Source organism: Nicotiana attenuata, unplaced genomic scaffold, assembly GCF_001879085.1.
Source record: "Nicotiana attenuata strain UT unplaced genomic scaffold, NIATTr2, whole genome shotgun sequence".
Lineage (NCBI taxonomy): Eukaryota > Viridiplantae > Streptophyta > Magnoliopsida > Solanales > Solanaceae > Nicotiana > Nicotiana attenuata.
In genome coordinates, this window is record NW_017673122.1 from 74,954 (window position 1) to 101,588 (window position 26,635).

At 38.3% G+C, this 26,635-nt stretch overlaps 1 protein-coding gene across 4 annotated transcripts; it reads right to left on the minus strand.

Annotated features, from left to right (window-relative positions):
- Window positions 1-13,746: 13,746 nt before the first annotated feature.
- On the minus strand, window positions 13,747-19,100 carry LOC109215508. 4 transcript variants are annotated; one of them, XM_019379578.1, is made up of 2 exons: window positions 18,497-19,100; window positions 13,747-15,922 (listed from the first exon to the last, which is right to left on the minus strand). In XM_019379578.1, exons 1-2 carry the CDS (start codon window positions 18,686-18,688, stop codon window positions 13,979-13,981), a joined length of 2,136 nt encoding a protein of 711 aa, XP_019235123.1. In that variant the 5' UTR covers window positions 18,689-19,100; the 3' UTR covers window positions 13,747-13,978. The 4 variants fall into 4 exon arrangements, with proteins under 4 accessions (XP_019235123.1, XP_019235124.1, XP_019235125.1 ...); XM_019379579.1 differs by lacking the exon at window positions 18,497-19,100 and adding an exon at window positions 16,910-18,461; XM_019379580.1 differs by lacking the exon at window positions 18,497-19,100 and adding an exon at window positions 16,465-16,878.
- Window positions 19,101-26,635: the final 7,535 nt, after the last annotated feature.

Genomic DNA, 26,635 nt, shown 5'->3' on the forward strand with positions numbered 1-26,635 from the left:
ATTGATAAATAGTGTGGTATTTAGTTTGAACACATGATTATTAGTTTTGTAATATGTTTTGCTAGACTCTAGTATCGATTTTTGTTTTAGATATTCATTTGGTTCTGTGTTAATATTTTGTTAGTTTAGATTAGTTTAGTTGTTGATTGATCTTTCATTCAGTATTTGGTCCATTAATTCAGACTTTGGTTATAGCTGATAATTATAATCCTTCAAATAATTTTGGTTGGGTAAAAGGGACTGGGGTTTAGTACAGGTTAGTAATTTCAGAATAAATAAAAGGGTAGTTTAGGTACTTTAATCAAGGAATCTTGCAGTAACTAAAATTGGAAATCACTAGAACCTTCTAGAGGGGGTTCTAATTTGACATTCAGAAAGTTTAGTAGTGTTACTTGGCCAACAAGGCATAAAATGAGGGGTTTAAGTAGTTAAAATCTGAAATTTAATAAGGGACTAAGGTGTAAAGGGAAAATTTGAAAGTTTCCCTAATGCTTGCCTATAAAAGGCACGTATTCTGCCTTCATTCACAAGTTACACATCCCTGAAAATTCCCCAAAAACCATCCCTGCAGATCTGATTCTAAAAATTTTAGTTTCAAATTCAAAGAAAAATTCAAAAATTGGATTCTGTGGTTCAAACTTCTTTTAGATATTCATTCCTTCAGAAGAAAACCAAAAACAAACGAGAAATGCACTAGAAAACTCCAAAAACACTGTTTCAATTGAATCTCCTAGGGTCATTTTTAAGTTTTAGGCATTAATGTTCATCTTTGGGTTATACCTTGGAGAGCTGAGCTCATTAGCGTTCCTGGATCCATTTTTCTAGCTTATTTGAGTCTACTTGGGTTGCTCCTGGTTGATTCATTGACTGATTTCCTGCTGTGATATTGCTGACTCATAGCTGCGTTTTGAACTGCTGCTGATACCTCCTTTTTATTGTATTTCAATTCCCAGGTACTCACTTTGCTTCTACGCAGATGTATAGCCTCTATTTGCAAGTGAATACAAATCATCGCACACTTTCATGCTCCGTTAGCTGACTGCATGCCTACTGCCTTTCATATCTGGATAAATTGCTGTGATTTGTAATTAATTAGGAATTGATATGTGTAATTGTAGAGATCAGTTTAACTTTACCACTGATTGCTCAGATTGTATAATTAGGACTGATTTAACTAATTTGAACTGTTATAGGACTCTTAATTTGTATTGGATTGTTGATTGATCATTAGCTTAGCATATTTCGTTTAGTGAACAGCTTAGCCTTCGATTTTATATAACACCACTCCAGGTCCTCATTTATGAGTAATAATCTGTCGACTTAGACTTAGAAAGTGTAGATGTAAAAAAAAATGAATCTGACTTGGGCAGCATTTCATGTTATTCATTCGTTCTCATTTTGATACAATTTGACTAGTCTATCTGCGTATTAAAATAGCTACATTATGATCAGATCGTTGTTCCCCTGATGTTTCATGTTAATTAATGATCTAGGAAACATTTAAATTGTTGTCTCGTTTTGTTTTAGCTCTCTAAATGTAGAATTACAGATGTTAATAATGAAACAAACCAGATTTGGATAATTACGATTGTCATTTAGCGTTTGTGCGAATTTAGTCATACAATTGGCATCACGTTTGGGCTCACTATGAGCCCACCTCTACCCATCATTAAACAGGCCTGGTCATAGATACAATTAAGTTTCTTGGCCAATTCTCAGAGGCCCAACGCAGGCAGTCCCTCAAAGAGCTGATTACTCATATGATCAGGCCAAACTTTCAAGGCCCAGGATTAGGGGCTGATTTGTGCATCATTGGTATTACATTGGGCCAAGTCTCAAAATTCAAAAAAGGCTGGGAGCTAAAAATCTTTTAAAATTATATTAGGAATATGGGGATTAATTTGCGATATAAATTCAAGTGTTCGAGTTAGGTAGCGGGTTCAAATTAAGAGGGTCCTCCCTTTTGTTTGAATTCGGACTTGAACTCGAGGCCTGAATTTATAAATGCAAATTAATTAGGCCCTTGTAGAAACAAATTAAATAGAAAATCATAGGTCACTTTAGGATTGGCCTTTAAATAAAAAGTGGGACGAGCCTCGCCAAATAAAAATGCATAAATTGCGGGGCCCCCATTAAAAGCTTTATTAAAAAATATTTTAGAAATTTGGGACATGCCATTTAGCGAATTTTCATGGCTTCCCGCAAAGTTAATAAGACACTAGCCACTTTAGGCGCGCTTTTAATAATTTACTTTCTTAAATACGGGTGTGCATTTCATGCGGCCCAAATCCAAATCCCAAAACGTTGAATAAGAGGTGTCGGGGATCCGGGCGCATTTCATGTGACGTGATCCAAAAACACGCTCTTAAACGGCGTTCACTTTCATAAAAAACTAATTAAAAGCGGTTAAACAAATTTATAAAATTGCACTATAGGTTTGAACATGTACAAAAATTAGATTTTAGCCATTTATAATAATTTAAGCGACCGTGCTAGAACCACGGGATCCGGGGGTGCCTAACACCTTCTCTCGGGTCAACAGAATTCCTTATTCAGAATTTCTGGTTCGCAGACTCCAACTAGGAAGTCGAAATTTTCCTCGATTTGGGATTCAAGTTAAACCGGTGACTTGGGACACCAAAAGCCAATCCTATCCCAAGTGGCGACTCTAAAAAATAAATAAATAATCCCATTTCGAATAATGTCACTTTAAATGGAATAACTCCCTTATACATTTATCCTTCGGGGTAGGTGTGCAAAAAGGAGGTGTGACAGCAGCCTCACGGTTCGGTCCCATCAAAATAAAATGCAAAATTCCCCAAGCAAGGAAACTGGGGCAGAAGTTGCGGTTTTGTAAAAGATCTGATTCCAAAAGTTGTAATTTTAAACCCACTCAAGTTGTTTTGAGCCTCTATGATATCCTTTCTTTCTAACCCTATCCAAAAGCCCACATTATGGTCCAAAGAAAGACCTTTCGATCAATCTTTGAGGGATGCCAAGTCAAGCAAGTTAGAGGTATGACTCATATCAGGGGCAACACTCCATTCTACACAGGGAAAAATGAATAAACGAGAGAGTCTTATTGGTGAAAATCCTCACGGGCACCATAAGGCGACGGAAAGCTGAAAGAAATTAAAAATGAGAGAGTCTTATTTGTGAAAACCCTCACGGGCACCGTAAGGCGACGGTGAGCTGAGAGATGAACGAATGAGAGAGGTTTGTTGGTGAAAACCCTTCAGGGCGCCGCAAGCCGAATAAGGTTGTTGACTTTGCAAAGAAATTGGACTACGGGAACCCAGGCATAAAGTGTGAAGACTAAAAGGTGATTGAATGAATGGACTGGGCTGATTAATCCAAAATGTATGTCATGATCATTGATGCCAGCAGCCTCACTCAGATAAGCCCCTTTTCCTTTTTCTTCCTCACACAGTCTTCATGTTTTGAATCTTCTTCTTTATTCATAACTCTCGAAGTCATTGCATTTCATTTCCTTTTAGGTCTACTTCTCTAAGGCTTTTCCAATGTTAGCCTTGTTAGGCAAGTAAGAAAGGATTTCAAATCTTACTACCAACTTCCAAATTGCACAAAGCAAAGTGCGGCCACAGCATGCCAGAAATAGCATGATGTAAACTGGAAAACAAGGTGTTAGCCGAGGTTCAAGTGATCGAGTGGTTTCGTGAATTGTAGAAAGAAATACAGAGGTTCATATTGGAAGGGCAGAAAGGTAAAATAGCAGTTTGAGTATGGGCCACTCAGGTCATTCAGGGTCCTGTGGTTAAGGCGCAATCAGAAGGTCAAACAATTCTTTACCAGTAGGAGGTAGCTGATCAGAACAAAGCATGGCAGTGGAAGGGCCACCTTCAGCAAGAATGCCTCAAACTAACCACCACATTTTCAAACTGATATGATTTTTCTTTGATTGAAACAGGGTCAGGAAATTTTGTTTGTTCCGGAGAAACCCTCCACGAGGAAAGCAGGTGCCAGGCAGGTTCGGCCGTAAGTTTTCAGGACCCTCCTGGATAACAGGATTTAGTAAGTTTTGAGACCTTCACAAACGACATAGTCTGACGAAATTTCTACCTTTGGGAAATATAATTTAGCTTTTAAGTTTCCACTTTTGAGATGAGATTTAATTTGAAATTTTTAGGATAAGGGAATTTAGCTTAGAACTTCTTTTGATAACAAGAGTCGGTTAACACTCACAGATGTTCCCAATATCAAACTGGGGCAGAAAAATTTCTTTTGTTTTGTCTGTTTTGTTGTAATCAGGCGCCCACCTGGAGAACAAGGGAGGACAGTTCAAGTTTCAGCAATCAGGCGCCCACTTGGAGAACAAGGGAAAATAGTTCAAGTTTCAATAGAAAGCAGTTCAAGTTTCGAAGGAAGACAGTTCAAGTTTCGGCAGTTAGGCGCCCACCTGGAGAACAAGGGAAAGCAGTTCAAGATTCAAAGGAAGACAGTTCAAGTTTCGGCAGTCAGGCGCCCACCTGGAGTACAAGGGAAAGCAATTCAAGATTCAAAGAAAGACAGTTCAAGTTTCGGCAATCAGGCGCCCACCTGGAGAACAAGGGAAAGCATTTCAAGATTCAAAGGAAGACAGTTCAAGTTTCGGCAATCAGGCGCCCACCTGGAGAACAAGGGAAGGCAGTTCAAGTTTCGGCAGTCAGGCGCCCACCTGAAGAACAAGGGAAAACAGTTCAAGTTTCAAGGGAAAGCAATTCAAGTTTCAAAGGAAGACAGTTCAAGTTTTGGCAATCAGGCGCCCACCTGGAGAACAAGGGAAGACAGTTTTGGCAATCAGGCGCCCACCTGGAAAACAAGGGAATTCACTTCAGAATGCAATTCAAGTCAGCAACAAAAAAAGCTCACCCGGAAAGTATGAGTCAACAGCTCAAGATGCACAACAGAGCCGCAGAAACTGCAAGATCAAGTTTGAAAATATGTAGATAGGATTCTTGTAATTCAAAGATCATAGTTTAGTCTAGCTTCTTTTATTTTGTCTTGGTGTAATAAGGAGTTCAGCAAGCAGTAGCAGTAGCAGCAGCAGCAACAGTAAAATCACAGCTTCCCGGTAGTCCCAGCTACCAAAACTTCTCGAACTACACTGACCTGATTCCTTTATAGCCAAGGATATGTAGGCAACCTCGGAAGCAAGGTTCGGTCAAATCTTTCAAAATGCTTCCCACGGAGTATTCAAACGGGCAAAAATCGCTCGTATCCGCTCACTTTATCTTTGCACGAAAACTCTTCGTGTTTCCGAGCAAAGAGGGGCAGCTATGAGCACGTGATTTTTGCCCTATACGAATTACTCCTACCAATTGTTCGCAATTTTATAGGATTTTCGTAGGAATTTGTGTTAATTGTTTGTATTTTCTGTGCATGTTTACTTTCATTATAATCATGAAAAAATACAAAAAATACCATGCATTTCATTAAGTTTTTGTTGCCATACTTTTAGGATTAATTAGTTAATTAATTATTTTACTAAGATGAAGATCACAAAATGGTTCATTTTCGCATTTTTAGCTTTAATTTTAGATTAGTAGTTTTCTCTTTTAATTTAGGGTCAGTCAATTGCTATAATTTTATAATTAGTTTAATTTTACATTTTAGACTAATTTAGAGTTTAATTTAGGTTTTTATTAATTAAAGAAAGGAAAAGAAGAGCAAAAGGAAAAGGTTTAAAAAGAAATAAAAGAGGGCTTAAATTAAGTGTTGGAATCGGGCCAATTTACACCCACCAATCCACCACAAGCCCTACCCCAATCCAGCTTTTGACCCAGCCCAATGCCCCTTACCCGGTTTAGCCAGCCCCACCCTACACCAAATGACACTGTTCCATGCAAACGAATCCCATCCGTTGATCTTTTTGATCGAACGGATGGGAACTAACCCTCCCGTCAGTATAAAACTGTCCAAACTCCCCCACCCTCATACCCATTCGACCCCTCCCCCCCCTACCCCCCCCCCCAATCTATCTCTATCGACCTGAAGACCAAACCCTAGCCGCCCCAAGTTCCCTAGCTGGCTCCGCCTTATTCCACCACAAGAAATCGCCCCACGGCGGCGGCCGGTCTCCAAACAACCCCAAAATTACACCCTGTGATCTCCCTCCCCTTCCCTTTCCAAATCTCCAACCCATCTCCCTCAAATCCTTGCCAAGAGTCTCGAATCTTAGATCTAAAGATCAGAATCCCAAAACCCTAATCCCTCCAAACCTCCCCAAATTGATACTAGGCAACCCCTGTCCCCTCCTCTTCCCAAATCCATCATCAATTTCCCCAAAAGCACCCTCAAATTCCCCGAATTTCGGATCTAAAAATTGAAAAAAAACCCTAGTTCTTTTAAGTCCGACTCTTTGGCTTCCAGAGTTCAATACGACTCAAGACTCGTGTTAGCCAAGCGTTCTCGTTGAGATCCCTTGATTAATACGAGTTTTGGTTCGATTTTGAGAGCCACGTTTGCTTGGCCAGCCACCGTTCCTTCACCCTTTTTTGGTCAATTGGTTGGATTCAATCATTCCCCCAAGCTTTGTCCGGTTAGTCATCACCTCCCCTTTTCTTCTCTGATTTTTTGCTTTGTTTGTTTGTTTTCTGATTTTCTTTATTATTATTATTATTATCTGCTGGTCTGTTCTTTTAGGTTATTGGCCATTAGTAGTCACTCGCTCGAATGGTTTGGTTTTCCTGTTTATTTGATTTTCAGATTAGGTTAGATTTCTGTTTTGTCTAGGTCAGATGCTATCATGATTTTCGTTCTTCTTATTTTGTTATAATCTGTGTTTCTAATTGCATGACTTTAGATTTTAGGGTTTCCTTTTGTTTTGTGATTCAGTGTTTTAAATGCTCCATGTCCATTCTTCTTTTAATTGCAGTCAAGTTTGTCATTAGCCGTTAAAATTAGATTTTGGGAGTTCATCATGAAGTTGAGTCTTTCTGATTTGTGTTAAGGGTCCGGATTTTCACCCTTTCAGTATGTGTTTATTGTTTGATTGGTTTCACTCACATCTATCTTTTTTGTGATGTTTGCCTTAGTTTGTAAATGGTTAGAAACTCCTAGGGTCTTAGTTGAACAATTGAAAACATAGGGGTTTAAGTTGGGAAATAAGAACAAGGACTTCCAGATAATTTCTATATTTGGAAGGCTCTAGAATAGGGGCAGCTGGCCTCATTTGGTTTGCACAAAATGCATAGGCCAATGAGGGACAGCCAGCTGTCCCAGTTGGTTAGAAAAGATGCCTTGTGAGGGAATAATTCTCATTCTGTTTTCAGCAGCACATGGCACTCTTAAGGGCTATATATAGACCCTTTCCCTCACTCTTAAAATCAGAGATCCTGAACCCTAAAAAAGAACAAAAGTTTCTGCATTATTTCATTGAAAGTTGGCTCGAATTGCTTCTGATTTTCCTTTAGTAAGGACTTAGGAAGCTCTCATGGGATTTTTGGTTTTTCTGGGTTTAAAAATGGTTTAAGGAAGCTGATTATTGCTATCGATTTGCTGCCATCTTCACTACTTTGCTTTGCTGAGATCCTTACTTCTTTCTTTTGCTTTTGATAATCAGGTACTTCATAAACCTTGGTTGATGGTGAGAATTACAAGATGCTGCTTAGTGTATTCCTGATGTCTTAATGAAGCCATGTGTATGTTATTTAAATGTGTGTTTGTAATGTGAATGTCATGTTCAGATTTCATGTTTCAACTCTTTTCTATGTAGTTTCTTTCATCTCCTTCTACTTTTGTGCAATTCTGTATTTAGCTTATTATAGGATTCTGGATTTACTATGACAATTATGAACTGATTAGGGATCTTCATGCTTGTGTAGTGATTTTAGTTTTCTTTGTGGTGTTGAAAAGGGCCTGGTGGTGAATGTTATTGATAGTCTGTTGTGTCCGGTTTTCACCCTTTTGTTTCAAAGAAATTCGGTGGTTCAAAGTGCAAAATCAAGATTCTGTTATTAGCTTAGAAATATGTTTATCATGAAAAGGTTTGTATGGCTAGAGTTATGTGATTAGTTAGTAGCTAGTGGTAATTTCAGTTAATGTTGTACTAATATTGCTAATTAGCCAAGATTTGTAATGTGTATTCAGAAGCTTTGATTTTCAGGATTTGTTAGTTGTCAATTGTATCCATAAGGCCAGCAGGCTTTAGTAACAGATTGGGCCAAAAATGGGCCTAGACGGGTGGCCTAATTAGGATTACCCCTGGTGTGGTCCTAGATCCTTGTCTCGCATGTTGGGCTCAATTTCAAGGCCCAAATCATGTCAGCGTTTGTGTTCTTTTGTTGTTTCTAAAGAGTTATGATCAAATAGCCTATTGGGCCTCCTGCCGGCCTAGCTCACCTTAGAATGATATTAAAAAAATCTCCATGCCTATTTAATTTGTTTCAGCAATTTGCCTTAAACCTTTATTTTAGCATAACAAACGTGAGTTTTTAATATTGAAAGCATGATGGTGCAGAGTTGGGCCTGGCATTAGTTGGCCCATTTGGGGGCTAAGTGATCGTCTGCCCTGGCTTCACTTTTGGGCTCGATTTTGAGCCCAGTTTTCCTTTTAAATAATTTTGGGTCTAAGGTCAGCCTTGATTTTGTTCGGATAATAAAGGGCCCAGCATCTCATTCTAGCTACAATGGTGTGGGGTTTGTCTGCTGGCCCATATCCTTTCAAGTAATCAAATGCCTAATATATTATCTCATGCATGCTTATAATTACTAATTTGTATTAGTAGATCGAATTTCAATTTAGATTAAACCCGAATATCCTTAGACCGCTTTAATTAAGTATAATTCTTTAAAAGTAGATTGAGGTGTGCTATCCATAATTGAATCACCTATGGCCCTCACATTAATTTTGTAACTTAGATACTAAAAAAGGGAATGTTCGTAGTTGCTTTAGGCGCGTTTAATATATCGTTGTGATTGTGGACACGTTCGCGTGACATAATTACGATTCTAAAAACAACATCGGAGTATGCGTTCGCGCAACTTCGACCAAACTTTCTTAATAATAATAAAGCGTTATTAATTGTGGACACGTTCGCGTGACATGATTTCTGACGCGCCAAACAAATGGGTACACGTACGCGTGACCTGTTTTAAGATAATTTCTTAATTAAAAAGGGTCAAATGCACATAGGTTCTAAAATAAGTAACTAGAAAATTTGATTAAGCCAAGTATGATCAAAGCGACCGTGCTAGAGCCACGGAACCCGGGAATGCCTAACACCTTCTCCCGGATTAACAGAATTCCTTACCCGGATTTCTGTGTTCGCAGACCGTAAAACAGAGTCAAATCTCCTCGATTCGGGATTCTAAATCGGTGACTTGGAACACCATAAACTATCCCAAGTGGCGACTCTGATCTTAAATAATAATCTCGTTTCGATTGTCAGTTAAATTGGAAAAACTCCCTTATATCCCTTTTCGGGGTAGTAAAAAGGAGGTGTGACGATAACAATATGTGCTAAAATTTGTTATGAACGAAGTATTTTCCTAATCCTCGGGGTTCATCTTAATTTCTTTGTACCCAGAATAAGCATCGAGGAAACTCATTAACTCGTGCTCGGCCTTCGCATCAATCATTTGATCGATGTTTGGTAGTGGGAACGAGTCTTTTGGCATGCCTTATTCAAGTCCTTTTAATCTACACACATGTGAAATTTATTGTTCTTCTTAGGAACTATGACTACATTAGCTAGCCAGTCTGGATACTTTACCTCTCGGATCGATCCGATATCAAGTAAGCGAGTTACCTCTTCTTTGACGAATTTATTCCTGGCCTTTGCAATAGGGCGTTTCTTTTGTCTTACCGGAGGGATTTTGGGATCCAAAAGTATCTTGTGTATGGCTACCTCCGTCGGGATACCTGTCATGTCTGCATGCGACCACGTAAAATAATCAGCATTATATTTAAGAAACTTAATAAAGTCAGACCTGAGCTCGGGGTGCAGTTTTGTTCCCAAGTGGAATTTCCTTTTTAAGAACTCTTCGAACTATGCAACTTGCTCGAGCTTTTCCGCTATGGATTTTGTTGCATCCGTCTTTTCTGGTACTTGGAAGTACCTTGGCACCCAACGCTTCTACCCCTGGGCTAACTTCATTCGATTCGGGAGCGGGCGCCGGTTCCTGTAGTTGCTATGATGTGTGCTCCTTCCCTTTGCTACTGGAGACCAAAATCGCATTCATCTCCCTTACCGCCGGTTGGTCGCCCCTTATCTGTTTAATTCCTTCGGGCATTGGAAATTTCAGCAGCTGCTGATATGTTGATGGTACACCTCTCATCTCGTGTAACCATGGTCTTCCCAAAATAATATTATAACCCATATCACCATCTACCACTTCAAAAAAGTCGTTTTCATCACTCCTTCAGCTTTCATGGGCAACAAAATCTCTCCCTGTCACGCTCGCGAGGTTGAATCCGGCGAGGAATTTTATGGCCGGGATGATGCTTCCGGTGAGTTTAGCTTGCTCCAATACTCTCCATTGTATGATTTTGGCCGAACTCCCTGGATCCACTAGAACATGTTTGATTTTAAAGTCTAGTACATTTAAGTAAATTACTAGTGCATCATTATGCGGTAGCAGCAATCCGTCTGCGTCCTCTTCCGTGAAAGTGATATCGTCTTCGGCAACTTTTCGGAGTCACTTGCTATGGGTTATTGATACTTTCGTCTTTTTTGCTACTGAGAAGGTGACCCGGTTGATCTCGTTCCCCCCGAAGATCATGTTGATCGTCTAGCGCGGGGGGTCTTCCCCTACTTTCGAGGGTTCTGCGTTATCCCGGTTGCGGCTGTAGTTGTTCTTGGCCCGGTCACTTAAAAATTCTCTGAGATGCCCATTCTTCAATTGTCGCCACTTCTTCCCAGAGATGTCGTTAGTCCTAGTTCGGTGGCCATTCATCCAATGGTATTCACTCCACAAGTTAGGATCCCTCTGGTTGGGATAGCATCGACTTCGGAAACCATGCTTCTTTGATGTTTCTCATAGCTGATACCAACTCTACTACACTGAAATTAAAATTGTATTCTGATAGTCTGGGTAGGAAGGATCCCACGTACCTAACGCTTCTTTTTCCTGCAAAGATATATTGTTCCGACCACGATCAATCCTTCTGTCAGTAGCGAACCTGTCTGCTGACCGGGCTGTTCGTAGGGAAAAAATCGGCCCCTCGAAGACCGTCTGTCCATGTCAAAATCGTCTTTTGATTTTTCTTTGTTCTTCTCTCGTCCCTTTGCCGAGGACGAGAAACCAACCTGATCATCTTCGATCCTTATCTTTGACTCGTATCGGTTGTGGACATCCGCCCAAGTCGTTGCTTGGAACTCGAGCAAACTTTCCTTCAGTTTCTGGGAAGCATCAGAACTTCTCAGATTCAGTCCCTTGGTGAATGCTTCAGCCATCCATTCGTCCATAACAACAGGGAGCAACATCCTCTCTTTTTGGAACCGAGCAACTAACTCTCTCAGCTATTCGGATTCTTCTGCTGCAATTTTGAATATGTCGGCCTTTCGGGCCTGCACCTTTCTGGCCTCGGCATGAGCCTTAATAAAAGAATTTGCGAGCATCTCAAAGGAATCTATGGAATGCTCGGGTAACAGTGAATACCAGGTCAAGGCCCCCTTCGTGAGAGTCTCTCCAAGTTTCTTCAGCAAAACAAATTCAATCTCGTGAGGAGCTAAATCATTCCCCTTCACCGCCGTTGTATAAATGGTAATATGCTCTTGAAGGTCTGAAGTTCCATCATACTTTGGCACGTTGGGCAACTTAAACCGCTTCAGGATTAATTCTGATGTTGCGCTTGGTTTGTACGACAACTGAGTATACTTGTTTGAGTCTGGTCCTTTCTGTACCGGTGGTGCGCCAGGGATTTGGTCCATGCGAGCGTTCACTTCTCTTATAAACCGAAGAGTTCATTCTTGAAGGGATTGTTTTCGTTATTGGGGGAGAATCCGCTCCCCCCACCCCCCCCGCCCCCGACCCCACCCCACAGCTCCATCGGAACCAACCTCACCCCTCGGGGTGTTGTTGTCGACCCTCTGCATTGTTTGATTTGCAGGAGCGTCGGGAAGAACTGGATCCCGTCTATTCGCGTTATTGGAAGCCCCCGATAACGCCTGCTTCAACTCCGTCATAACCTTATCCTATCGTGTGAGGTGGCCTAGAATGATCGCTTGTTGCTCTTGTAAGACTCTTACCACATCAGCAACATGCTCCTTTTCAGCATCATTGGGAGTTGCCTCCCGATCATGTCGCTGGTAACGCCTGTCGTGGACCGGCGTGGCATCGTTCCCTCATTGTGGGTGTCACTGATTGAATCCTCGAAATGAGGCTGGTCTCCTCGAACCTCAGGATTGTGTATGTTGTTAACACTTTTATCTGCCATTTCTTATGATTTTTCTAAGACAAATAATCAAAACACATTAGTAAAAGAGGCAATGATCAACTTAATTACACCGTTCTCTAGGCCCCACGGTGGGCGCCAGACTGTTTACCCTTAAAACGGTATATTTGAATTTATACGTGGTTTCTAGACAAGTGAATTAATTCAATCCTGAAATAATAAAAGAATTGAGGAAATATGTAACACTAAGCCTTGATATGAAGACGAAATAGCTGAAATAATGATTCCGGTAGCGAGGCCTCCGGGCGCAACAATAATAAGAACAAAAAGTAAGAAGATAAAATTGTATAGAGCTTTAAATAGATTATAGTATCAGTTTGCCAGAAAAGTCGTGTCCTATACAATGATAACAAAGCTCACTAGGAACAAGGTCCTAGGATCGTGCTCTTCTTTAATGTCAATTATGAGGGCCATTGATGAAGGTGTAACGGTGAGCATAAATGACAAATTCTCTGTAACGGGCTAAATGCTGTGGAATATTCTTTATTAAATACCACCGGGTGGAGGGTATTATTGCATCTTTCCAGTGACAAACAGGATAATTACCTTCGGTTCTAACTGTCTCCCGCCTTAAGTTCCACGCATCATTCTTTTAAGCGGCTACTTAGCATAGCGTATTTTACGGCATACAGTATTCAATTATGATCTTATATTTATTTCACGTAATAAAACGTAGGTAAAATTTAAAGGCTTGTGCTGGAAAAAACTAAAAACCGATTAAATTATTTAAGACATGTTTGGTGAATAAACAAATGGGGAAATACTTTACTAACAGTGCGTGCACTTAAATCAGAATACTGTCGCAAGTGCTCCTTCGAAGTGATAAACACAAGATGTGACTCAGTAACTAGGTTTAGCAAACTTACTCCTCTTATTAGTGCCAATTATTCTTTAAATTTTGAGATAACTCGTGATATTTACAGAATGAAAATTCTGACATTAAAGATTGATTAGGATTGATACGTCGAAGTAGCCAAAATGAGCTCATTAAGACTGAGACGTTTCAATGTGAGCGTTCCCTTTAATATTAATTATCATATCTTTTGATGCTACGACATGTAACTACTAACTACTCCTAGTAGTATATTGACCAAACTAACTCTATGTCGTGAACGCCAGCTTAAATGCAAAGCACAAACATCTTTTCTTAATAGAAGCGTCATATTAAACACTACCCATTCTTAGGGATTTATGTTTCTAATTTTTGAAGTGTTCTTTAAAAGAATCTGAGAATCCAATTCTAAACCTTAAGGTTATGCTTAGAGTAGCCCATGATCATTTAAACCTCTTTGAAATCCTTACAGAATCGAAAAGGGACCAGTATAGTATTCTCTAATAAGAGGACGATCTCAGCAAACAAACGGTTATCAGCTCTAACATATTATTCCGAAATGTAGAGATGTCAATCCAAAAGAATCTAATTTGAAAATGATTCAACTGTGGAGAACTAAAAGAACAAACAAATGGAGCCAAAACAAAAAAGTATAGTAGGGTCAAATATACCACAGAATTATATCACGAGAAGAGTGCTGTTGTTCAGTTGCCTATCACGCTGAGAACGAATGGGGTTAGAAATGTTTACTAAGATCTTGGAGTTAAGTTGCATGTCTTGTTGGGACGAGGAACTTGTTCGACACGATTGGCAAGACTTAGGTTCTGTGACTTTGAGACCATGTTGATCATAGATGGAGTCTCATAGCCAATGGCGCCACTATTGCTTGAGCTACCACCTTGCAATATTATTTGTGTTGTTGTGTCTCCTCTAGTTGTGGCTCTTTGCCAAGAATGTGAGCTCAAACCCGAGAGGACATAGGCTCGTCCTGTTTGTTCATAGCGTTCCCTGCTCGCCATCCTCTCTCTGATTTCGGTCAGTTCAGTGTCAAGCCAGTTACAAAGAGCATCACCTGCTTGCGCAGATACAGAAGATAGAAGAGAGGATCTTCTATTAGCTAGAACAGCTTGAGCACCCTCAAGATTTCCCATTTCTGCCATCTGTTGTGCCTCTGCAATGGTTTCTGCTACCGCCAGCCTGTTTATCTGTCTATCAACCTCACGACTTACTAGCACATCTGTAGGAGACAGTACTGGTGGCCTACGTATCTCAACTGTCTCACCCTCCACACTGACCATCTCTTCGGATGTGGCATTTTTGTAACCACATGTAATTTGCAACAGAGATGTCTTTGTTGCGCTTCCTTCAATTTCAGCCAAGGGAACAGACAAGTAGACAAGGAATTCTTTTTCCTCATCTGCATACAGGTTCCCAATGTTTATTACACCTTGCTTTCCCTGTTCAGAAATTTCACTTGTATATCTTCCTGAAGGGATGGATCCAATATCCACTCCTCGAGATGCTGACCTAACATTAAGTTTTAGCTCCTGGGCTACAACACTGAGGAGACCACCAATACACATTGCAAAGGCATCTTGGACAGTACCAACAGTCTCAATGAATGAAAATGTACCACCTGATGCATCTGAGATAGCATGCATAGCAGAGGAATCATGGTCTAAACCAAACCCAAATGTATGCACATGAAAAGTTGGAAGCTGGTCTGCTACTAGTGCTTCTCTATTGCGAGGACAAATGGAAGAAGGCAATAGATTCAGATATTCTGGACCTGATGTTGCATTTGAGGATCTGCGGTTCCTAGGACTATGACGTTGGTTGGCATTATCCCCGTTATAGGTGTCTCTCCCATCTGACAAGAGAACAATGCTAGCAACTGGATTCCTTTCACGCCTTTCTTCAAGAACTCGGACCCCCTTTTTGAGCCCTTCCACGATATTTGTCCCACCATTTGCTGAAATGGCATTGACAGCCTGTGCAGCCTCACGACGCCCTTGCTCTGTCATCCTTCGCAAGGGAAAGTTTCTTTGAGCTCCGGATGAAAAGGTAACAACAGCTAGACGGTCAGAAGGCCCCAAGTTATCTATGACAAAACAAACTGCTTGCTTCAGGAGTGACAATTTTGATCCAGCCATGCTGCCACTAACATCTAGAACTGTGACTAGGTCAATAGGCGCACGCTCTCGGTGCCGAGCATCATCAGCAAGTGGGGGTGCCCTTACTCCAACAAGAACAGCAAATCTTGACACAGCTTCAGAAGCCGCAACAGCAGAATATTCTGGAAAAGCTCTCAAGACTACACTCTCTGAATGAACAGTGGAAGGGGAGGAGGTCTGATCCACGGTAATGCTGGGAAGAGGTTCATCATCAGAGAAGTGAAGGGGCTCAGGAAGGGGCAGAGATACCGGTGGTGGAACACGAGAAATATTGTCAGGGTAATGATCTTCTAGTGGAGAGACACGAGTCCGTCCTGCGCTGTTAATGGTTGCATCAGTACTGAAGGACGACATGAGAGGAATCTCTTTCCATTTGCATCTGCAGATAGGGCAGAGGTAGTTTCCATGCTTAACACTGTTGGCAATGCAGCTGAAGTGGAAGGAGTGGGAGCATTCAGCAGTGAATATCGCCTGACCATTCCCAGGTTTCATACTCCCAAGGCAAATGGCACATGTTCGCTGCAATCACAATAAAATAGACAAAGTGGCAAGTATAGTGAGAATACTGTAATCAGCCAATAAATATATCCGTATGTAACCACATGTCCCTAGTCAATTCCTCATTAAGAAACATTGATGAAGCTATAGTTTATATATCCACTCAAAAAAATTGTAGTGGACTCTGTTGAACAGCAGGTTCACCAAAGCACAGAAATTTTAATCTATCATAAGGTATACATGGGACAAGGGCAAAGAAAAGCTAAGTAAAAGAGAAGCAATACCAATTTTCTGACCAAACAAACTGATGAAGTCACCAAGCAATCGCACCCGAGGGTGTGGTCTAGTGGTCAATGAAGTGGCGTAAACATTGAAAATCAAGGTTCAAATCCTAACGAAGGCAATAAATAATAGATGATTCTTCTTGTCTGCCTAAGCCTTAGTTGGTAGAGTTACGTGTGCCGGCACTAGTAGCTTAGTAGCTATTTGGTGGAATAATTGAGTTCACGCAAGTTAACTCGGACTCTTATCATTATAAAAAAGAAAAAGAAAAAAGAAGTTACCAAGCAATCATGCAAAGACTTTCATGACATAAGCCCTTACTTGCAACCTTTGCCACCAGTGTGACATTCATGGTTAAAACAATAAAACTGCTTCGACTGTACATTCACGGTAAGTATTTTCAATAATAAAAAGGTTCTTGAACCTTTGGGCTTTTTCCGGGAAAAGATAAGTCACTCGGATACAGTTACCGACTCATTCAATAACTTAAATCATTGATGAAATAAGCTTTTGGAATCACTAGGTATATAAGTATTAACTATATGAAATATTGATCAAAATGAAGTCAATTGTTTAAGCAGCAAGGACTTTTCGATAAAATATACTCCAATAAAATATACACGAGGACATCTAGTTACCTGAACCAAGTACTGACAAAACTAATGAAATATTAATCTTACACCTTTTGCCAGAGTAAGACATAAGTTAGCTGCATGGAATTCATACCTCTTGGGAAGAACAATCAAATTGTCGGTGTGAAAAATCAACTTATGACTTGCTAGGAATCAGTGTTCAACTCTTCATGGCAATCAGGTATAAATCAATCTCTGTCTTTATCTTAAATTTGCTTAGAGTCAGCTTTTCATAATAACAATGTGCAAATAATATTATATAGGGTTAGGTTTTTGAGCAAAGAACAATAAATAAACTTGTACTATGTCGTGCATTAAAAATGTAGACCGCCCAAGTCCTTATGGAGTACACGAAAAACTATTCCAGTTCGTTCCTAAGCAAAGCGGGAGCTTAGTGCACTGGGCGGCCCTTTTTCCTTCCTAAGAACAGATCCTAATAAACACGCTTATACTAGTCCAAATACAACTAAACTAGCAATAGCCGGCTCAAAATTACAAAAACAAACGTACAAGTCCAAGGGACATTTGTCGAATATAAAACCACAAGGCTATAATAAATATACAAGAACAGGTCCAAATATCATTCTTTAACTTTTGCTACTACTAATAAATTCTTATCAAACTAGCAAACTAACATTTCAATATGAAAAACAAACTGCATCTTGCCCACAACTAATATACTCCATGTGAAGCAAACACGTAGTGGCATAGAAAAAAGTCCGTCATTTTCTAGGTTGCAAAGTCAATAGTTGCTACGTCTAAGCTATTGCCAATTATAATCCTATATTTTTAGAACTGGTCCAACTTCATTCAATCCAACTTCTTTTACTATACATGGGCACACACACATAGCTGGCGTAAGAAGTTGTCAAAAAGATCTCAGCCAACAATAAAAGATCCCTTATTTGTCCAAAGCTGAAATCATCAAAATTCTCAGCTACCCAATAAATAATCCATCTCTTATGTTAAAGAAAAATGAAATGAGTCGGTGTTAAATAGTTTTGTTTGTTTAAATGCGTAGGATAATACCATTAGGTAAAAAACGTAATGGGTTGTACCTTAATTAATAGTGGTTGTACACTAGCATCAATTTTAACAGTAGAAAAGATATTTTCACAAAGTCAAACTCAGAAAAAGCCTGGCACGGAAAGCCAAGAAAGGTCAACTTTTAGCTTTCAACTACTCCTATTTAGACAAGAAATGACCTTTTTGACCTCTATAAAAACAGCAGAGCGGAGGGTATGATAGTAATCATCCATGCATTCGTCATCTAAAGCCTTGTAAAGCTGGATTTCCTTTTAGTTTATTCACTGATTCGAATAAACCCAAACAAACGTGATAAAATTAAAAAGGAATTCCCAATAGTAACCCGGCTCAGATCCCCGAAAACGGAAGAATCCAGTAAATTTCGCAAAATAATGAAGGTATTTTTGTCCAAAAAAGTTCTCCTTTCATTCCAGTTTAGGAAAAGCACAAAATTCTGCTCCTTTTTCGCGATGGTAAAATACCAGCTGTCATCACCGGTGAAGCAAAAACCGACATTCCGGCGAATCAAAATGGATAACAAATCAAATACTACCGGCGAAACACAAGGAAGAAACAACCGAAATACTCAAAGAAAAAGAAAAAGAACAAGAAAAAGAGGACAAAATTTTATATAAAAGAAAAGAGAAAAACGGACCTTAGAGGATCGGGAGGTGGAGCTGAAGCTTCGGGAGAAACGGGAGAAAGAGGAGGAAGAAGGGGCGGAGGGCGGCCGAGGAGGTGGTGGCGATTTGGAATTGGAACCGGAGGATGCACCATTATCGGTAGGAGACTTAGGCTGTTGCCTAAACGACAGCGTTTTCTGCAGTTTGCTCCATGTCCCTGACATTCTTCTCCTTTTAGCTCTTTCTATAGAACAAGAAAGAGAAATATAATGGATTTTAGGGTTTGGGTTTGTATGGCGAAAAAAAAAATACGAACGTGAAATTGGAGAAGAAGAAGAAGAGAGAAAAAAAAAAGACAATTTGGATTTTAAAATAGTGACAAGAATTTTCTTTTGTGTGATATTTGAAAAGACAAGAATGATACGGCAAAGTGTATCTGATTTGATCTAATTAATTATTCGCCCTTCTCTCTCTTTTGATTTGGTTCCAAAAACTGAAGGGCTTTTCATTTTAGGTAGGAGTAATTGTATGGGTGGGAGAATAAAACTGCATGTTACCATTTTCAGTCATAAATAAAGTAAGAGAGGGAAGAGGGGAGTAATTTTGGGGAACTTTCAATTTCATTTATTGTAATATCTTCATATTTTAATTGTCTAGATCCTCATAGCTGGCTTTTTGGTAATTTACGATTCTCGCGGTTTGCTTCGCAAACAAGTGTTACCGAGACTAGAATACGGGAACAAAATATGTAGTATGGTGTCATTTGATTGCAAAGCGGGATATTTAGAGATTAACAATCTTAAAATTATAATTAAAATTTTAGGATTATAATTCTGAGATTGCTATTCAACATCTAATATGAGATAGTTAATATAACCATCTTGTTATGAAAATAATAAAAGAACAAGAACAATATTGCAGAGAAAGAGGGAGAGTGAATTCTTATTGAATTTGGTATGAATTATAATGGAATAGAACCCTCTATTTATAGGGAAATGGTGACTTAGCCACCAAACAATGAACCCTAGGATCTCTCTAAATATAGACATTCACCATAAATAAAATTATATTTATAACACTCCTCCTTAAATGTCTATTCAACAGATAATGTGCCTCGTTAAAACCTTAACTAAATAAAACCCAGTGGGAAAAAAATTCTAGAGAAGGAAAAAGAGTACACATATCTAACAATACGCCTTTTGGTTGCCTCGTTGAAAACCTTGCAAGGAAAACTCAGTGGGACAAAACCTTGTAAGGGAAAAAGAGTACAACGCGTATTAACTCCCCCTCATGAGAGCATCACTTCACATCCTTAAGCATTTGCATTCCAATCTTGTGCACCATCTTCAAAAGATCTTTGGTAGATATTTGATAAACAAATCAGCCATACTAACTTGAATGAATATATTGTACCTTGAAATCATCATTCTTGATAGAGATGGATTGTCTTCATATGATCTTGTTGGAATCGTCAGTTCAATATCTTCACATAGAGGTGAAAACTCTTGCTATCATATTATCATGCATATAGTTATAGCAAGATACATTTGTGCACAAATTGCATTGAGGATGTAGTACTTCATGACCATGAATTATATATGCTTTAAGCAATTTAAATCCTTCAGGGATTGTTAAGTTATACAAGCCATATAATAGACTTTAGATGCATATCAAGTATTCATGTCATGCTAGACATATAGGATATCGAAAACTGATTGCACATACCATTGACTTTATACTTTCAAGTGTTTGAACTGCAGGTCCAAAACTACTTGTCTTTCATATGAAACCAAATTCTACTTGAATTGTTTCTCCAAACTTAAGATCCTCATATATATTTAGCGGTATTATAGATGTCGTCGACAAACATTTTATATCGGTTCCAACCTGCTTATTTTTCATAAAGACATAACATAGAGATCTCTTCATTCATATATTCAGGTACCTGAATCTCTCATGAGATTTTATGAAGTGTTATGTCATGTGATCTTCTAGATCACTTGCCTCCTTTATTATGATCATTTTGATCATTTGCTCATCTTCTTTATCAAGAAGTTTATTTGAAACCGATTTGTCTATACGCTTTAAGCGTACCATAGACTTTGTCCTTTTAGGACTTATTCTAATAGGAGCATTTGCAATGAGAATATAGTTACTTTCTTTGGGCCAGCAAATGCGTCTGGCATGCTTTGCAATATATTGCAAATGAATTATCCTTTTATGAACTTCAAGTTCATATTATCTTATTCGAGGATCTAGATGTACAAATGATAATTCATTCCACGTAACTTTTTCTCAACTGTTTATCATGTCTCCCCCTCATGTTAGAAAAACTAACTTGTTTCCTCAACATTAAGAACTCATTTTTTTGCGTTATGGTATTAATCAAAATATGCCCTGCACATCAATGATAATAAGATGGAATTATTTGGTTCCTGACCCTGAACCACTTCTGAGGGGAGAAAATAATATACTTTCGTATATAACGTATATCAAATTGATATAGATAACTTTGTTCTCATAAGCAATAGTTTAGCTATTAAGTGGAGGCACTCAATAAATCATTTTGCTAAACCAACTGTGATGTAAACCAACTTATCAAGAAGAACTATCTTGAAAAAAAGTCTGAAAATTATGCTCTATATTAAATTATTGAGCAAGTTACCTCGCAAACACCAGGTTGCCGGTCAATAATAATTGCACATGTAACCCATCTCATAGATGCATCTTATGTGGTATACATGGCAGGTGAATGGGCCCATATTCACCTTTGATATTTCCAGCATTCATGGGATTCAATTCCAATTTTAATTGGTCTATTAATTAATGAGAACAAGCAATGTAAGAGAATTCGTAAAGACCTTTCTAGTTCTTTAATATTTACCCATGTGAATTCTCTTTTATTTTTGCACATCATACTTGAATTAACATGGCTAAACCAATTATGCCAACTGGATAAATTATCAATATTGATAAACTTCAGGTTTACACCATGATGTGTGCAATTATGAATAAACTCCAAGTTTATTATGATATGGGTTTTTATATCAATAAATATCCACTTCATTGTGGTATTCTTTTGTTTATGTAGTACAAATTGGAGAATAAAGCGGGTAGCTTTTCACATACATATTATCCCGCTACAAGTTGTACTAATAGAAGATATTAGATCTTTCCTTTATTTATAGTCTCAATATAATCAACCGCTTTCGCGTATACTTTGGAAACTAAATAAGTTTCTTTGAGACTTACTACAACAAAATACCTTATTGGTAATCAATTGTGTTTCTCCAAAATAGTATAATTGGCTCTTGCAGAGTTCTCAATTAATTTTGTAGTACCACATATTCATCAACACCCATATGGTGAATATCTCTTTTAAAGAGAAAAGTTATACCATTATGGTTATGGTCAAAATTATATGCAAGATCTGTTTCTTGCATTACCGTTGCCTTTTAACAATCACAATGCCAAAATATTTTGGCGTACAATAGGTACGTGACCAATGACCATTCATGCCATAATAATGATACTAGTATTAAAACCCGCGCGATGCGCGGATGGTACTTTTGAAGCATTACCCTCCAGCAACTTTAAGTGTAATCCCCTTTTAAATCTTCACAATTGGACTAATAGTTAGTGTTGCTGGTAAAGAACAATTCTTTCTCATTTAAAGACACTGACATAATTATCAAGCTATGAATGACCTCATCGGGTATTTCATGAAAATAAACCTTGTCGCTTTTACTGAAGTAATAAGATTAATGGGAACCTATAGAAAGTTCAAACATGAATATTGAACGTTTAAGTTTGCTAAATGTGACAATAAAAACATATAATTGACAGTTCTAATGGAGCAAACGAGAAAGATATTCTATTACATTGAATAATGGGGATAACAATTTCTGTCTTTAATTAGCATTGCTAGGCCAGGCGATTCCAGTCACACCACAGGCTCAAGCAAGCACTTAGTCTGAGCAATAAAATTAAACCAATGGCTCTCTTGTCTTAATTAAGAACTAAATATACTTTAAAAAAAGAAAATAAAAATGGAAAGAACCCCTTTTCTTGGATTTTCCTTTATAAACAACTTGTTGGTTGAATTACACTAGAAGTTGTTCCTGCAGCATTAGCACAAGAAGCTTGAGCAGCTGGTTAATTCTGATAAGTGAGATCTACATCTGACAAGCCTTCAACCATAACCTACACACAACAACTAAATTATCAATCATATCCAGTAAAAGAATTAAAAAAGTATATCAATACAACTATTGTTCATTCAAAACCTATAATAGTAACAACAAACAACAGATAATCCCGACATAATGTTCCACTAAGCAGATGGTAAAGAAAATATTTGGGGCATATTTATATAATGGGAAAAGTAAAAGAAGTCTTTCTAGCAATGTAAAATAACATGAACAGTAAAAATAATTGAGAGTGCAACATAGCTTTAAGAGATTTACATGATTAAGTATTTTGCTTATACTTAGCGCTAACAGAAGTTAACACACATTGGAGCTTCACGGTAGTTCTCCCCAGAGAAACTATTGAATTAACTTTCTATACATAGAGCTAGTACTTCTCAATCCCCTAACAGAAGAAAATGTAATAACTCAAAAATTGCAGTTATGAAGATATCTTGATATCCTCTATTGTGTTGCTGAACCTAGTTTCATCTCCCCCCGCCAAAACAACAGTGACATATATTTATTGGAAAAGAAAATAGTAAATACCTGATAATTCCATCATGTCTAGATTCATCTCAAACCAAATAACGGAAAACTTATTTATACACCACATTTCTAGCTTCATTTGTTATTTGGCCATCATCATCATAAACTAAAATCTTCAACCCTTTTCTACTCGTCATGCGTGAAAGAGCAACATACAGTTGTCCATGAGTAAATACTGGCTTCTTCAAAAATAATCCCAGATGAGACAATGACTGGCCTTGACTTTTATTAATTGTCATGGAAAAAGATACAACAATTAAAATTGTCTTCGCTGGAACTTAAAAGGTATTCTTGCATCTGATGGCGTCAACGTCATTCTCGGGATAAACACTTTTTGTCCAGCCATATTACCCGATAAAACCTTGGCTTCAATAACTCGATTTCCAAGTCTTGTGATGATCAACCTCGTGCCATTACACAATCCTGATGACTGGTCTATATTTCTCAGCAACATCACGGGAACACCAACTTTCAAAGTATAGAGTGATTTGGAATTCCAGAACATTTAATACTGTTTAGGAATTCGGGTGTATGTACGTGCTCCAAAGCTGTAAAAGAATGATCAGACATACAGACTGTATCAGAACTCAAATATGTCTTCTCAGGACTATGGTTGAGTGAAACCATATATTCATTGATCGACTCAACCATATCAAGAGTCGGGGCAAGAATTTCTCTTTGTTGGAGGTAATCAATGTCACTGGAATGGTTAAAGAAATCTGGATATGTACTTTCAACAATTGTCGATATTGGATCATCACAATTATTTATGAGAAGATCATCGGGGATTTGGACTTTCTCAATGCCATCAATGGAACTCCCAATCCTTCCATCACCGATTGCTAAAATCCATTCAGAATAGTTTTTTAGCTCATCCAAATCTGCATCTAACTGATCTCTTTGTAACCTAATATTCTTTGTTAGATATAAGACTTCACAGCGGGCCCACAAATACGAAGAATTAAGAGTAGCGTTAACAATATCTTGCCTAGATCCTTTTGCAATGATAGGCAAAATTGNAATTACTACAAACCCGAAAAAAACTCCCCCTAAAAAAATATAAGCAAATCTTACAGAGAAAAATTATATAATACATCGGAAATACATAAATTAAATTATTAAAAAAACATATGAATACATTCATGGAATATAGACAGGGAATACAATGAAATACATAGAATACAGCGGGATACATTGAAATACAATGAAAAAAAAGACAATGAATACAATGAAAAACATAGAATACAGCGAGATACATTGAAATACAATGAAAAATATTAATAGAAAATTCAAGTTGCTCAGCCCCAAACTCTGCCGTCTTCGATCAAGAACAACCCTAATGTTGTCCTGCCGTCACGGTTGCCGTTGTTACGTTGGAGAAAATTTCTATATCGAAAATTTCTAAACGGAATCCCTAAAGTCGACTAAATCACGACAAATTCAGTATTCCTAACAATTAGAATGAAGAGGGGCGTTGTGGAAACGATGAGGACGAAAATGGAGGAACTTAGATTGATTTTTGACAGAGAAATTCCCATTCAACAGCAGAAATTGGATGCTGCCACTCACTCCTTTCGAAAATCCCTCAATTCAACCAAGGCCCAAGCACAAGAGTCTCTTCAATTACACAATCAGAAGCCCAAAGTTGAGTAAATCAATCAAATGCAGTAGCAATTATTTTCTCAAATGCTAACAAAAGAATTTTACCCCCTTTTTTTCGTATTTTCTGGAATGGGGGAAGAGGATGGAGTGTATCAAATTAGAGAGAGAATGTGGAGTGAGAAGTTTACATCAAATACAATAATTATGTGAGAGAAAAATCTGAAAAGGGAGAGAGAAAAATAAAAAACAGCGTATATAGTGGCTTAAGGGGAGGAGGTAACCAAAAATAGATATTTTGCTATAAACATTAAAATGTATCTATAGAATATAATATTTTAAAATGGTGTTTAATTAAAATATATAAGGTGTTAACCTTTGCTATAGGAGATAGAAATTCCTTTATCTCATTTTTTTGGTTTTCTTCTCTCATTTTAATATAATAACCAATTACTCCATTGCATTAAAAAATTAGCCTTGTAACTGTAACTCCTTAATAAATTGGGAAAGAGGAAGAAAGGTGTCGTTACAAACTTTCATCAAACGCCTAAAACCTTTGGCCTTTCAGTTTCTCCAGTTTTAGAGGGGCAGGGTATTGATCTTATATATGGAGAACACTTGGCCCGTTTAGGATCGGGCCCGGCCCACATAGCCCGGGACCATTAGTTCGTGGTTTCAGTCCCGATCTGGTTACACCCAAAAGCCCACGAAGCCCGGGACCCGTTTAAGCCCGGGCCCACATAGAACCGGCCCGTTTAGGACCAGGCCCGGACTGTTTGCTACCCTAATTTGTGAAGAACTTCTCCATGTCTATGGAGTAGTTCCTTTTGGATTTTGATGGATTTGGTGTATTGATGATTGTTTGTGGACTAGAACTCTTATTTTATGTATTTGAATCGTTTTTGGAAGATTTAATTGCTGCATCTATATTCACTTGTTCTTGTAATCGAAAGAGGCATAACTTATCATTGCATTATATTGTTGGTTGAGTTCATAGATTCTTCTAAGTAATCGAAAGAGGTTAGTTGAATCGTTGATTAAACCTAATTAGGAAAATAATCGAAAGAGATTTTCCTAAAGACCGATCCACTGCGCATTCTTGCATATCTTCACAGCGCTTAAATTGGTTCATCTCGTGAGGTTAAGACTTAATCGAGAGAGGAGTTTTTGCTGAGTGTTTGAAATAATAATAGAGTGAATTCGAGAGACTCACTCAAACATTGGAAGTGAATTATCTAGAGTTAGATCCCGAATAATTATCTTGTACTTATTCCGTCAAAACCCTATCCTCTCCCACCGATAATTTTAATTGTGTATTCCTTGTTTCGATAGTCACTAGTCAATAGCTGTAGATTTTAGATTCTTAGTTAAATCTTATTATTAATCGTATAAATCTCAACTGTTGATCTTACTGGATAGCAATCAATATACAAACTACGAGAATGTTGTTTAAATCCAATCCCTGTGGACACGATATTATACTATACTATCTTTAACTAACGAGCACAACTGAGCAACATCGAGTTTTTGGGTATTGTAGATGCATAAGAGTGGGAGATGTTGAAGGGGCTATGCGCAAGATGAGTAAGGATATAGCGACCGGTCTAGACAAGATCCTTGTGGAATTATGGAAGAGGGTAAGGCGGGCTTGGAATGGCTCTCTAGGTTGTTTAACGTAATTTTTAGGACAAAGAAAATGCTTGAAGAGTGGAGGTGTAGTACGATGATTCCACCGTACAAGAACAAGGAGATATCCAAAACTACAATAACTATAGGGGTATCAAGTTGTTGAGCCATACGATGAAAGTTTGGGAGAGGGTGACTGAGGGGAGGATG

Coding starts and splice junctions, on each gene's coding strand:
- LOC109215508 (XM_019379578.1), bottom strand. CDS start 18,688: ATGTCAGGGACATGGAGCAAACTGCAGAAAACGCTGTCGTTTAGGCAA. Junction 15,923..18,496: donor CCACCTCCCGATCCTCTAAG/GTCCGTTTTTCT, acceptor TTGTGATTGCAG/CGAACATGTGCCATTTGCCT.